This window comes from Esox lucius, chromosome 13, assembly GCF_011004845.1.
Source record: "Esox lucius isolate fEsoLuc1 chromosome 13, fEsoLuc1.pri, whole genome shotgun sequence".
Classification (NCBI taxonomy): Eukaryota; Metazoa; Chordata; class Actinopteri; order Esociformes; family Esocidae; genus Esox; species Esox lucius.
The window spans coordinates 17,034,461-17,047,109 of NC_047581.1; the positions used below are offsets into that span (position 1 = coordinate 17,034,461).

A 12,649-nucleotide genomic window follows, 5' to 3' on the forward strand; every position below is an offset into this window, starting at 1 on the left:
CTCGCTCTTTGATTTCTTACTAGAGGTTACTAGATTACTGTCACAGAGCCAATTAGTTCAGAAGCCCCTCACCCTCTCCCACTGCACAAATTAAACTTAATTCTGTCTACGAACACGCTGCTGCTGTGACTTCTGATGCACAGACAGCTTCGCCCAGTTGCGTTAGAAAACACCTGAGAACATGCTAAATTTAGGATGTCTCACCATGTCAAAGGTGCGGCTGGGAGAGAAATTGTGTTCACACTGCATCATGTCGAAGAAGATTGGGATGGTGGCTTTTCTCAATTCTGGCTCAGGCACCAGGGTAGCCTTCAGAATGGGTCCCACCATGGCAGGGATGAATTTAATCTTGTGAGGGCCTTACGGGGGCACATGGGATCCGGTTAAAGGCAAATGTTACACAAGCATATTAGGAACGATAATACATCACACTCCATTTTAGTGAACATACCCCTGTTATTGGCCACCCTCTATTACTATCCGTTTTGAGCGGTTCAAAATTGAAATGCACTGGTAAACAACAGTACATTTTACTATTAAATATACCCTTTCAGCTAGCCCACCACCATTTCTTATAGGGACATACAGAGTTAAAAAAAAAAATCTAGATTAAAAAAAAAATCATATATTGATATAAGTTGCAAACTGTGAAACTCAACTTGTGCGACAGACCAGACATCATGTAAGATCTTTTTTTTTTTTTTTTTTTCAGAAGACATGAAAAGTAGTTAATAGTTTCTGGTATACACTTCAGAGAAGACTATGATCAGTTTTTTGTAACACAAAAAGGAAATATAATGTAATCAACAAAATAGTAAGGTAGATGATAATTGGAGACGGTGGCCGATAATAGGGGGTCATATGCTTTTAGCTATATCTCTAACCAACTAGCTGAAAATATGAATGTTTCCAGTAAAATTTCAGAAATACTTATTAATGATATGCTAGTTAATATTTGCTCGTCACTAATTATCACAAAACATTGACCAAATGATTACTCTGTACAACATATATTTCAAAACTGCTGATGGCTATGCCAATAACAGGGCATTCTATGCTAATGCTAACAACAATCAAACTAACTCAGTGGTAAACAAAAAGACAACCATTATTGAAAAGCATTGTCTGACTCTCTCCTCAGAAAGTGCCACTGAACAGGCAATCTATACATGGGATGGTACTTACCAAGATTATACCACATGTCTCTGATTTTAAAGCCAATGGTCTTCCTCATGTCTCCATACCTGTAATATCCAAGAAGTATTCTACATTCAGTTCAACATATGCATAAAAAATTGCAAACAATGCTTACTTACATTGAAAATCAGGTTTAGTAAGCAATTGTTTTGTCATTAAACTAAATACATACAAACCCAAAATACATCACATACTTGTTAAGTATTTTATTCCGTTTTTCTTGAGAGAAGGATTCCAGCTGTAATGACTTGTGGGTAAGGAAGGCCACAGTCAGTTGGAAGTAGCTGTTCCAGAGCTGAAGAGAAAATATGAGTAATAATTTATACAGATTTTGAGATCTTGGTGTCTTCATCCGATATCCTGGAGATGGTAATTTAAGACCCACCTCCAGCTCGAAGTGGGTCTGGTCAAGGAAGTACATGTTGAGGACATCAGAGTACTGGTTAATAGCCCGCAGAAAGACAGAGATCTGCAAGAGGTTCATGGTCATCCAGTCAGCAGGGAAAATGTTCCCCATCAGGTCCTTAAACATGATGAATGTCTCCATCAGGAAGTCCTGTAGTGGGACAGGGAGAACACTATTGTTGAGAACAGGCATTTTCTAGAAATACATTGATTGGCAAATGCAAACACTCAAAAAGTGCATTAACAAGTGTACTTCCATAATCGCATGTTGAAATCTGTGTCCAAGCCACTGGTCAGCTCAGTTTCTGGCATGGAAAAGTTCATCTTCAGTCTCACTAGCAATTGCTCAATTCTTATGATTATTAAGAACTTAGTAGATACCAATAAGCCTATTACTGGCAAATAAGCTGTTCAACCGGCCAGTGGCAAAAGCTAACAGTTCATAGACGCTATTTGTGGTGGCGGTAAACTTAGTAAGAAACGTTAGTCAGTTTAACACAATGCTCAATAGTGTTTAGCGACTGGCAAAATCCGTAATGCCGTGGAGTTAGGGTTGAAGACCCTCACGTGGAGGCTCAAGTTCGAATCTAAACAACATTTATTTTATTTCCACGATTCTCTCGTTGTTTCACTTGATTAAAAAGTTAGTTATCGTCACCTTTCTTGATAGTTATTGTATCAATGTCATTCACGAATAAAAGAAAAAAGTATGTTACGCCATGAAAAGAAATAGCCTTGGCAGACAAGCTAGCAATTGCTCAATTCCTATGAATATTTCAGTAAGTTAGTAGATACTGGTAAAGCCTATTACTGGCTAATAAGCTGTTCAAACAGCCACTGAAAAGCGTCTATGAAAAGCTAACAGTTCATAGATGCTATTTGTGGTGGAGGTAAACTTAGTAAGAAGCGTTAGTCAGTTTAACTGTATCAATATAATTCACGAATGGCCAATTAGCTGTTAAAACGGCCAGTGGCAAAAGAAGAATTGTTCATAGACACAAGAGGCTATACTGACACCTACCAAACATAGAGCTCTGTGGTGTAGTGGTTAGTGACACAGCCGTTCATGTGGGTGACCTGGTTTTGAATCTTAAGAGGGCAATACATTCTACTGCGGTCCGGCTGAACTCGGCTTGCCTGGTTTTTTGTTTTCCTAAGAATCCTGTCATCCAAAATGACCTAACATGGCCAATTACAAAAGGTCACAATACTCCAGGACTCTATGGGCATTTGTGCCATTTCTGAAAGCAATTCTATGCCTTTCTGTGAATTGTATCAATTATCTGAAAACAGAATGTCATGTATTCCGGGAAGCCTGAGCCCTCCAGCTAAACCACCTATGGCCCTCATTGTTTGTTCCGGCACCCTTCGACTTACAAATTAAGCACTGGGAGAGTCACTTATTTTTGTTCAGGGAGTGTTCAGGGAGGGTCATCTGAAAATGCATTTTCATTTCAGAGAAATCCAACATTATCCAACATTTTTCATCAAACACTCAAGTCACTGACATAAAATATCTAGTATTAACAGTCACTTTGGGAGCAGTCACATGCACTAGTGGTTGAGTGCCAGCTTTCAAAATGGATCATTCAGGAACACCCAGCCCAAGAAAGGGCAGGTGAGGTGCTACTTACATTTATGTCCTGCCTGGTCTTGAAGGTGCTGATGTAGTGGGCGTAGTGCATATCATCCATCTGTTTCAGGATGGCAGTCATGCAGGCTAGGTAATGGCCCTGCCGTGAGGAAGACACATAACAGCTGTGAACGGGTTTAAGCTTCCACATATAACATGTCTTACCACAAGTGAGTTTGTAGTAAGCCATAATTAATTGTCGTATGCATATCAGTACTAAGTTATTAGTGCTAACTAAATATAAAGGATCCAAAGATTAGTATAAATTGCAGTTTAGCCCAGTTGTGTATAACTTAAAAGCTTATAATACAGCCACAGGGTTATAGCACCCTTCCTAAAACATGGAAACCTACACTGAAGTTTCATTTTCAAATACGCTCCTATAAACAGTTGACAATCAGATTTTTTTTTAAATAAATCCAGACTCGTAACTTCCAAATTTGAAATACTCCTACAACCTGGGTTTAAATCCATACAAGTATTTAAAAATACAAAATGAAGCTGTCCCAGTGAATAACAAGATGCACTGCATTTCAATCCTGAACAACTCTGAACCCAGTATTTGAGCCCAGTGTTTGAGCCCAGTGTTTGAGCCCAGTGTTTTGAGTATTTTTTTGTCTTACAATGAGTGGAGAGTTCCTACTCATGCTGATGACAGTGCGATTAACCCTGCGAAGCAGCCGCTCCATAATGAGCTGGACATGAACCCGAGTTGGACCCTGAGGACACAGGCAAACAGGATATGTTAAAGACGTATTCATGAAAAACCACAGAGATGGATAGACAAAGAATCGATTGAGCCAATTTTCTGCACAAATATAATTCAATAGCTGGTTGGATTTATGTGAATCCTTGATCAAGATCAGACAATTAAGTTGGATGTCCGACCCAGTTGCTTTAAAATGGCAGAAACCCTGAACTGCAATGCCATGCTAAAACATATCACAACTCAAATTGAGTTCTCTATCTGTCTCTGTTGCCAAAACAATCCCGTAAAAGTTAGGGATGGGACTGATTTCCAGCAACAGATATAGATGTGTGTTGTAGCTACTCACAACATCTTTTCGGTCCAGGTTGTCCAGCACAGTGCTGAGCAGTTGAACACATGCCTCGTGGTCTGGCTTATTGGAGTGGTCATCCAGCTGTCCACTCAGCTGGTCAGTAAGCAGAGGTAAGAGGACATCTCGACACTCTTAAAAAGACGAAGAAGCCATTAAAAACTGTTAACCTATAGCTCATTTATATAGATTTAGAATTTTATAGACATTATCAAGTTGAACAATGGAGGTAATATTGTACCTGGTTGTTTAAAAAGGTCACTCTCCACTATCTTACACATGCAACCAAGCTTCTGGCGCACTAGCTGTGAGTCAGGGATGCTTTCGATGAACTTGGTCAGAAGAACACTAATTGATAAAAGAAGTGAAAACATTGAAAAGAAAGAAGGGATAATTGTATAATTTCTGACATGGAACTATTATTGCAAGGGGTTACCTGAGCTCCACAGGATCAAAGACATTCTTGATGTCATTAATGATGGTTGGAAGGTATTTCAGTATCGCCCCCTAAACAAGGAAAGCAAAAAAAGTAGTATCAGAAAATAAGGCTTACATATTTTACATATCTGTCCTGATAAAAATGTTTTCATTTACATTCCTCTACAGTTTATGGAAAAGGTAAGCTAGTTTGTTGAGGCTGACAATTTCATAAATTATTAATTGTTGCATTAACAGGCTATGCTAGGTTAACCATTTATACTCATGAAAATGGGCCTTTACATATATGGCTACGTGTAAATATATATGTGTCTTACAGAAGGAATACAAAAAGCACACACTTTAGATTTCCTACAATTGTTGCTGCATTTCTTGATAACGTAACCTAACAATCTTTAGGATCCACTCAGCAACAAAATACTAATTTCCTGTCAAATATGGGGAAGGTGAAACATTGCATGAAAACATTTGAACTACTTCAATGAAGGGAGTATTTCGTGTCTTCAACTGGTAACACATTTTTCCCTAATTTGGCATTTCAACTTACTTTCCTCACTTAATTAAAGGGTCACCAAGTATAAGATTAATTCTGTAGCTCTCCTAGCAACTGCAAGTCATAACTGCAAGGTGTTTCCCAGTTACATTTCTTAAAAATAGACACACATTTGAATTACATCACATTTATAATTCTGTTCAAAAGAACCCAGTGTGTGACACAAAGATATCTTGTAAACGTACATCAAATGAAGTAATATTAACCAGAACACTGTAAAAGACAATAATATACAACAGAGTTACTCAATTAGCAGGAGCGATGGGGCAACTTCTGCTAGCTCACTGCCATAATGTATAGCATTTTACAGTAGTCACTGCATTCTAATGTGGGCACTAATCAATATCTTAATATGCCATTTTCAAACCGTAGGAAGATTCTAGTGCAAGAAGCGACACTATCAAGTACCACGTAATTATCAATCATAGTTTCTCTCCCATGAATCAACGCACCTTTATCTTCACTCCCTCGTCCAGCGGTCTGTCCATGAGTGTGTTGAAGGAAAGGAAGAGTGTCCGAATGGAGTTTAAAAAAGCATCCCCATCCTCACTGGTCCCATAAAATCTGAGTAAACAAGAATCCATAAGCATACATATGCATCAGAAAGAGTTTCATGGCCAAGTAAGTTTCACAACAAACAAGGAATCTGTTCTGGCCCATTGGTGAAACAATTTATACAAAAGGAATAAGGGGAAATAAAAACAAATAAGAACAGTTGACCGAGCATAAAAACAGTAGACGGAGTATTAATAAATAACCCAAAAAAAATTTTGGATGCAAGATTTTGTCCAGTTTGAGGGTTGTGTGTGTATGTAGGGAGCTAAAGTCAGTTTGGTTCCGGGGGCATGTTCATGAGGCATATTCTTGTAGGAAAGAAACACATATGCATATCTAGAGTTTAGGCAAAATCCAATAGAATCGTTTTAAACAATTCCATATTCTGAAATATACTGACATTTTAAAAAAGTGCTTACCACATCTAGCTATTGGATTAACAACATTGTAGAACTAATTTAAGTTTTCTAACTTTAAATGCATAATAAATGGTAAGACAAATGACAGTGACACACCCTGGAGCTTTTTATAGCAGATCGAAATGTATCCGAAGACAGAAAATGCCTGGCCTAATCCAACTTAGGCCCGCCAAATTGTTTTAACATGTCTGGCAGTGAAAGTAAACTTTTCACATGCATTTTGTTATAGCCTGGCTGGTCAAATACATGGTTGATGCCATACAGCTTTGTTTTTTAGACAGTTTCAGTTAAAGAGAAACACACTCTCTGTCTTCCACTAATTTGCGCTTTCATTTATTTGTGAAATAGGCTATAGTTTGAGCATATGCATTACATGGACTGCATGCATGTAAGTCTCAAAAAGAGCATGAGGGATGACTTCGTGATGGGTCGTCTGCAAACAAATGGCTCTTTTTGTTGGCGTTAGGTCAAAGGAGCTGTTCATTTGGCTCTTTAATTAATTTCTTGAATTTTTAAGGTCAAAGAAAAAGAAAATATCACATAAGCGTGAAAATGGATTAACTAAAAATTGTACATCCGCATTGCAGAATCAATAAATAATGGCTGGAATGGATCTTTCGTTGTGCATTTTTCCAGTAGTGTAACATAAGTATAAAAAAAATTATAATTGCAGATCATCTAATGATTGGGACAGGTAAGCTGTAACCTATTTGAACGTGCAAGAGCCGGCTCACCAAAGAGACTCGGAATGCCCATCACTAATATTTAATAGCAAATTAGAATGATTACATGAACTGCCCTCCAGAGCTGTAGTGCTTCTGAAAGTAATTTAAACAGCATGATTTGTCTACATATTTGTCTGCATCTGAATAAGAAGGAAGTACATGGCAATAATACCTGAGGTAGAGGACACGGGACTGCACAATAAACCGGAACAAGTACTTGAGGGCCTTGAGGGCTGAGTAAAGTCGCTCAGTTAGGTCAGGTTCCTCTGCATGGCCCACATAGTAATTCAGGACCTTGCTCAGCTTCCTGAAAAAGTTAGATAATGGGGCACTCAGGCAGACAGCATATCATTTACTGCATTTTAACTACAAGGTATAAAAAAAAACACAGGGAAAAAAATAAAGAAAAAAATAAAGACTTACATGTAAGCCAGAGTGGCACTGAAGTGCTTGTTAATGTATGTCTCCAAAACCGGGTTAAAGTGTTGGAACTTGATGTCTCCAATCAGTGTGATTATGAACACCTAGAAGCAAAGCAGACCACTGTCAGGAAAATATTTACAAAGAAACCTGCTAGGAAATATTTTAGCATGAATTGTATCAATGATCTCCTAAATGAAATGAAAAAGTTCAAATATTCATGGCAACGTGCTTAAACAAGACTAATAGGTCTTCTTATAATAACGGCTAAATAATAAGAACATCTTGTTAACATCAAAATACAGTTTCTACAAAAATCATTGGCATCCTGAAGCCCAAGGCAATACTTTTTGCACAGAGAAGTGTCTTGTTTGAACAACTTAGTATCTGAGATACTATTTGAGATACTGAGTTGTTTAATACAGATTATTTTGTCTAATAAAGGCCTCATTTGTTTTTTGCAGCACCACTGCAAATCCATGAAATGGTTGCTGCAGCCATTCATTCACTGATTCTACTCAATTATAAAAAATAAATTAAAAAAAAGGAGAAAAAAAAATTCCCCCAAAATGTCTTTTCAACCAGAAAGATGTATATTCATTGTCCTTGGCTCAGGGGAGAATAATGTATTTTGAGAGAAATGTAAAAGTTCACAGGTGTTGCTGGTTTGAGGATGGAATGAAAAACTAATGCCCTGTGCCAATGAATAAAACATTACCAAAATGAACCAGTAAACAGCCTTGCTTTTATTAGATTAACATTTCAAACTGAGCTAATTGCAGAACTATCAAACGAAATTGAGGTGCAGGAAGGAATGGCAATTAGTCAACTGTTATAGACAGCTCTAGCATAAATTAATAGACCACTCAAAGTATTTCTTAAATCAGCATCTCTACATATATGGCAGTCAGGTGACTACCTGAACTAAATCTTATTTAAATGCAAATAAATACTCTAAATTACTATATTTTTATTTGGAATTTGGGAGTAATGTTATTTAGAGAATAAAACAAAACTGTTCATTTTACTCAAACACATACCTATGAATAGTAAAACCAGAGATACTGATCATTTTGCAGTGGTCTCTTAATTTTTTCCAGAGTTATTTACACAGTTGTGCTCAATTGTTTGCATACCCTTGGGGAATTGGTAATATATGTACCATGTTACGAAAACATGATTGAGCAGGCAAAAAACATTTATATTATTTCTTATGGGATTGAAATTCAACTGTAGGTTATAACAGAACGGCACAATCATAAAACAAAACATGGCATCAAAGAAAAAAATGAAATGACCCTCTTCAAAAGACCCTTAGTTCTTGATTCTGTGTATTGCCCTCTTTAGCATCAATGACAGCGTGCAGTCTTGTGTAATAGTGGTCTATGAGGCACCGAATTCTTGCAGGTGGTATAGCTGCCCATTCGTCTTGGCAAAATGCCTGCAGGTCATGCAAAGTCTTTGGTCATCTTGCGTGAACCGCACGTTTGAGATCTCCCCAGAGTGGCTCGATTATATTAAGGTCAGGAGGCTGTGATGGCCACTCCAGAACCTTCACATATTTCTGCTGTAACAACTGGAGGGTCAACTTGGCCTTGTGCTTAGGGTCATGGTCGTGCTGGAAAGTCCAAGAGCGTCCCATGCGCAGCTGTCGTGCAGAAGAATGCAAATTGTCTGCCAGTATTTTATGATAACATGCTGCATTCATCTTGCCATATAGTTTTACAAGATTCCCTGTGCCATTAGAGCTCACACACACCCAAAACATCAGTAAGCCACCACCATGCTTCACAGTGGGGATGGTATTCTTTTTCTTTGTATCCCCAACAATTCTTCTGGCAGTTTTGGCTGAAATCTTTCTTGGTCTACCAGACCTTGGCTTGTTATCATGAGATTCCCGAATTTTCCACTTCTTAACAAGTGATTGAACCGTATTGACTGGCATCTGCAAGGCTTTGGATATCTTTTTATATGCTTTTCCATCTTAATGATCTTCCATTACCTTGTTACTTAGGCCATTTGACAGTTATTTCCTGCTCCCCATGGCTCAGTATCTAGCATGCTCAGTGCATCCACGTGAGAGCTAACAAACTTATTGACTATTTATACACAGACACTAATTGCAATATAAAAAGCCACAGGTGTGGGAAATTCCCCGTTTATTGCCATTTTCACCTATGTGTGCCACCTTGTGTATCTGTAACAATTAGGATTAAAAAAGGAGCCCTTAGTGGAAGCACTGTTTTCAACACTAAGTTGTAGCACTGAATTATAGCAGTATGTCAACTGCAGTAACCTAGCAAACCTGGATTTTGAAATTTTAGCTCACTCTTCTTTGTTGAGAAGTTCAAGCTTAATCAGATTGTGCGGGGAACTCCTCACAACTCAACATCCCTATTTTGGTTAGTCCACAGATTTTTTTATACAGTAGCATTGAGGACACTGATGACATACTGAGGACATACATTTTGCAAGCTACTGCTTTTTGATTTGCCTGTTTGCTTCAGAATGTTGTTGTTTTGAAAGAAGACATTCTACTACAACCTTCAGCTTCATACTAGAGGGCAGCTTGGTTTTTGACAAAATATCTAGACTTTTGGAACTATCCATTATCCTCTCAACCATAACCAGACACTTTGTCCCCACTGAAGAGAAGCAATCCCAAAGCAGCCACTACTTTGATTGACACTAGGTACAGGGTACTTGAGTGATGAGCCAAAAAAGTAACTTATCTTCCCATATAGTTTAGGGAAATGTATACAGGCCCTTACATTTCACTCTTACTGTAAGTACTGTAGACTGTTCTGTTGTTGTGCCTATCAAATTATCAGTAATTGATACACTGCCGTTTTTGCAGGTTTTCCCACTTACAAATAATGTAGAAGTCTATAATTTTTATCATAGGTACTCTTCAACTGTGAGTGATGGAATCTAGAAATCCAGAAAATCACATTGTATGATTTTTAAATAATTAGCATTTTATTGCATGACATAAGTATTTGATACATCAGAAAAGCAGAACTTAATATTTGGTACAGAAAGCCCTGTTTGCAATTACAGAGATCATACGTTTCCTGTAGTTCTAGACCAGGTTTGCGCACACTGCAGCAGGGATTTTGGCTCACTCCTCCATAAAGACCTTCTCCAGATCCTTCAGGTTTCGGGGTTGTCGCTTAGATTTTCTATTGGGTTCAGGTCTGGAGACTGGCTAAACCACTCCAGGACCTTGAGATGCTTCTTACGGAGCCACTCCATAGTTGCCCTGGTTGTGTGTTTCGTGTCATTGTCATACTGGAAGACCCAGCCATGACCTATCTTCAATGCTCTTACTGAGGGAAGGAGGTTGTTGGCCAAGATCTCGCGATACATGGCCCCATCCATCCTCCCCTCAATACCTTGACGTCGTCCTGTCCCCTTTGCAGAAAAGCATCCCCAAAGAATTATGTTTCCACCTCCATGCTTCACGGTTGGGATGTTGTTCTTGGGGTTGTACTCATCTTTCTTCTTCCTCCAAACACGGCGAGTGGAGTATAGACCAAAAAGCTCTATTTTTGTCTCATGAGACCACATGACCTTCTCCCATTCCTCCTCTGGATCATCCAGATGTTCATTGGCAAACTTCAGACGGGCCTGGACATGCACTGGCTTGAGCAGGGGGACCTTGCGTGTGCTGCAGGATTTTAATCCATGATGGCGTATTGTGTTACCAATGGATTTCTTTGAGACTGTGGTCCCAGCTCTGTTCAGGTCATTGACCAGGTCCTGTCGTGTTGCACTGGGCTGATCCCTCACCTTCCTCATGATCATTGATGCCACACAAGGTGAGATCTTGGATGGAGCCCCAGACCGAGGGAGATTGACCGTCATCTTGAACTTCTTCCGTTTTTTTATAATTGCGCCAACAGTTGTTGCCTTCTCACCAAGCTGCTTGCCTATTGTCCTGTAGCCCATCCCAGCCTTGTGCAGGTCTACAATTTTATCCCTGATGTCCCTACACAGCTCTCTGATCTTGGCCATTGTGGCGAGGTTGGAGTCTGTTTTATTGAGTGTGTGGATAGGTTTCCGTTCCATCCTTCCCTCACTCGTGAACAAGACCCCTAGATACTTAAACTCCTCCACTTGAGGCAGGAACTCTCCACCAACCTGAAGTGGGCAAGCCACCCTTTTTCCGATTGAGGACCATGGCCTCGGATTTGGAGGTACAGATTTTCATCCCAACTGCTTCACACTCGGCTGCAAACCGTCCCAGTGCATGCTGAAGGTCCTGGTTTGAAGGGGCCAACACGACAACATAATCCGCAAAGAGCAGAGACGGAATCGTGTGGTACCCAAATCTTACACCCTCCGGCCCCTGGCGGCGCCTAGAAATTCTGTCAATCAAAATTACGAACAGAACCGGCGACAAAGGGCAGCCCTGCCGGAGTCCAACATGCACTGGGAACAAGTCTGACTTACTGCTGGCAATGCGAACCAAGCTCCTGCTTCGGTCGTGGCAAAGGACCCAGGACCCCATACTCCCGAAGCACCCTCCACAGGATGCCGTGAGGGACACAGTCGAATGCCTTCTCCAAATCCACAAAACACATATGGATTGTTTGGGCAAACTCCCATGAACCCTCCAGCACCCTGTAGAGGGTATAGAGCTGGTCCAGTGTTCCATGGCCCGGGCGAAAACCACACTGTTCCTCCTGAATCCGAGGTTCTACTATTGGCCGTATTCTCCTCTCCAGTACCCTGGCATAGACTTTCCCGGGGAGGCTGAGAAGTGTGATCCCCCTGTAGTTGGAACACACCCTCTGGTCCCCCTTCTTAAAAAGAGGGATCACAACCCCGGTCTGCCATCCCAGAGGCACTGTCCCCGACCGCCACGCGATGCTGCAGAGGCGTGTCAACCAAGACAGCCCCACAACATCCAGAGACTTGAGGTACTCAGGGCGGATCTCATCCACCCCCGGTGCCTTGCCACCGAGGAGTTTCTTGAGCCCAAGCCGTGCGTAGAGGTGATCCCGACTATCTCTAGTCTGAACCTCTCAACCTCACGCACAATCTCAGGCTCCTTCCCCGCCAGCGAGGTGACGTTCCACGTCCCTAGAACTAGTTTCTGTGTCCAGGGATCGGGTTGTCGAGGCCCCCGCCTTCGAGTGCCGCCCGATCCTCTACGCACCGACCCCCTTATGGTCCCTCCTGCAGGTGGTGAGCCCACGGGAAGGCGGCCCCATGTCGCTCCTTCGGGCTGAGCCCGGCCG

The 12,649-nt window shown here is 40.6% G+C and overlaps 1 protein-coding gene across 1 annotated transcript in view; it reads right to left on the reverse strand.

Moving 5' to 3' along the window:
* The window catches only part of dock5 (dedicator of cytokinesis 5), a 64,683-nt gene that overhangs the window by 20,497 nt on the left and 31,537 nt on the right, over positions 1–12,649 (reverse strand). Inside the window, exons 21-32 of the mRNA XM_010875962.4 lie at positions 7,407–7,507; positions 7,156–7,290; positions 5,737–5,848; positions 4,730–4,800; positions 4,535–4,641; positions 4,291–4,427; positions 3,859–3,954; positions 3,237–3,335; positions 1,583–1,753; positions 1,392–1,492; positions 1,186–1,244; positions 205–359 (exon numbers count right to left, since the gene is read on the reverse strand). Coding sequence (XP_010874264.1) covers positions 205–359; positions 1,186–1,244; positions 1,392–1,492; positions 1,583–1,753; positions 3,237–3,335; positions 3,859–3,954; positions 4,291–4,427; positions 4,535–4,641; positions 4,730–4,800; positions 5,737–5,848; positions 7,156–7,290; positions 7,407–7,507 — 1,344 coding nt within the window. The remainder of the gene's footprint in view (positions 1–204; positions 360–1,185; positions 1,245–1,391; positions 1,493–1,582; positions 1,754–3,236; positions 3,336–3,858; positions 3,955–4,290; positions 4,428–4,534; positions 4,642–4,729; positions 4,801–5,736; positions 5,849–7,155; positions 7,291–7,406; positions 7,508–12,649) is intronic.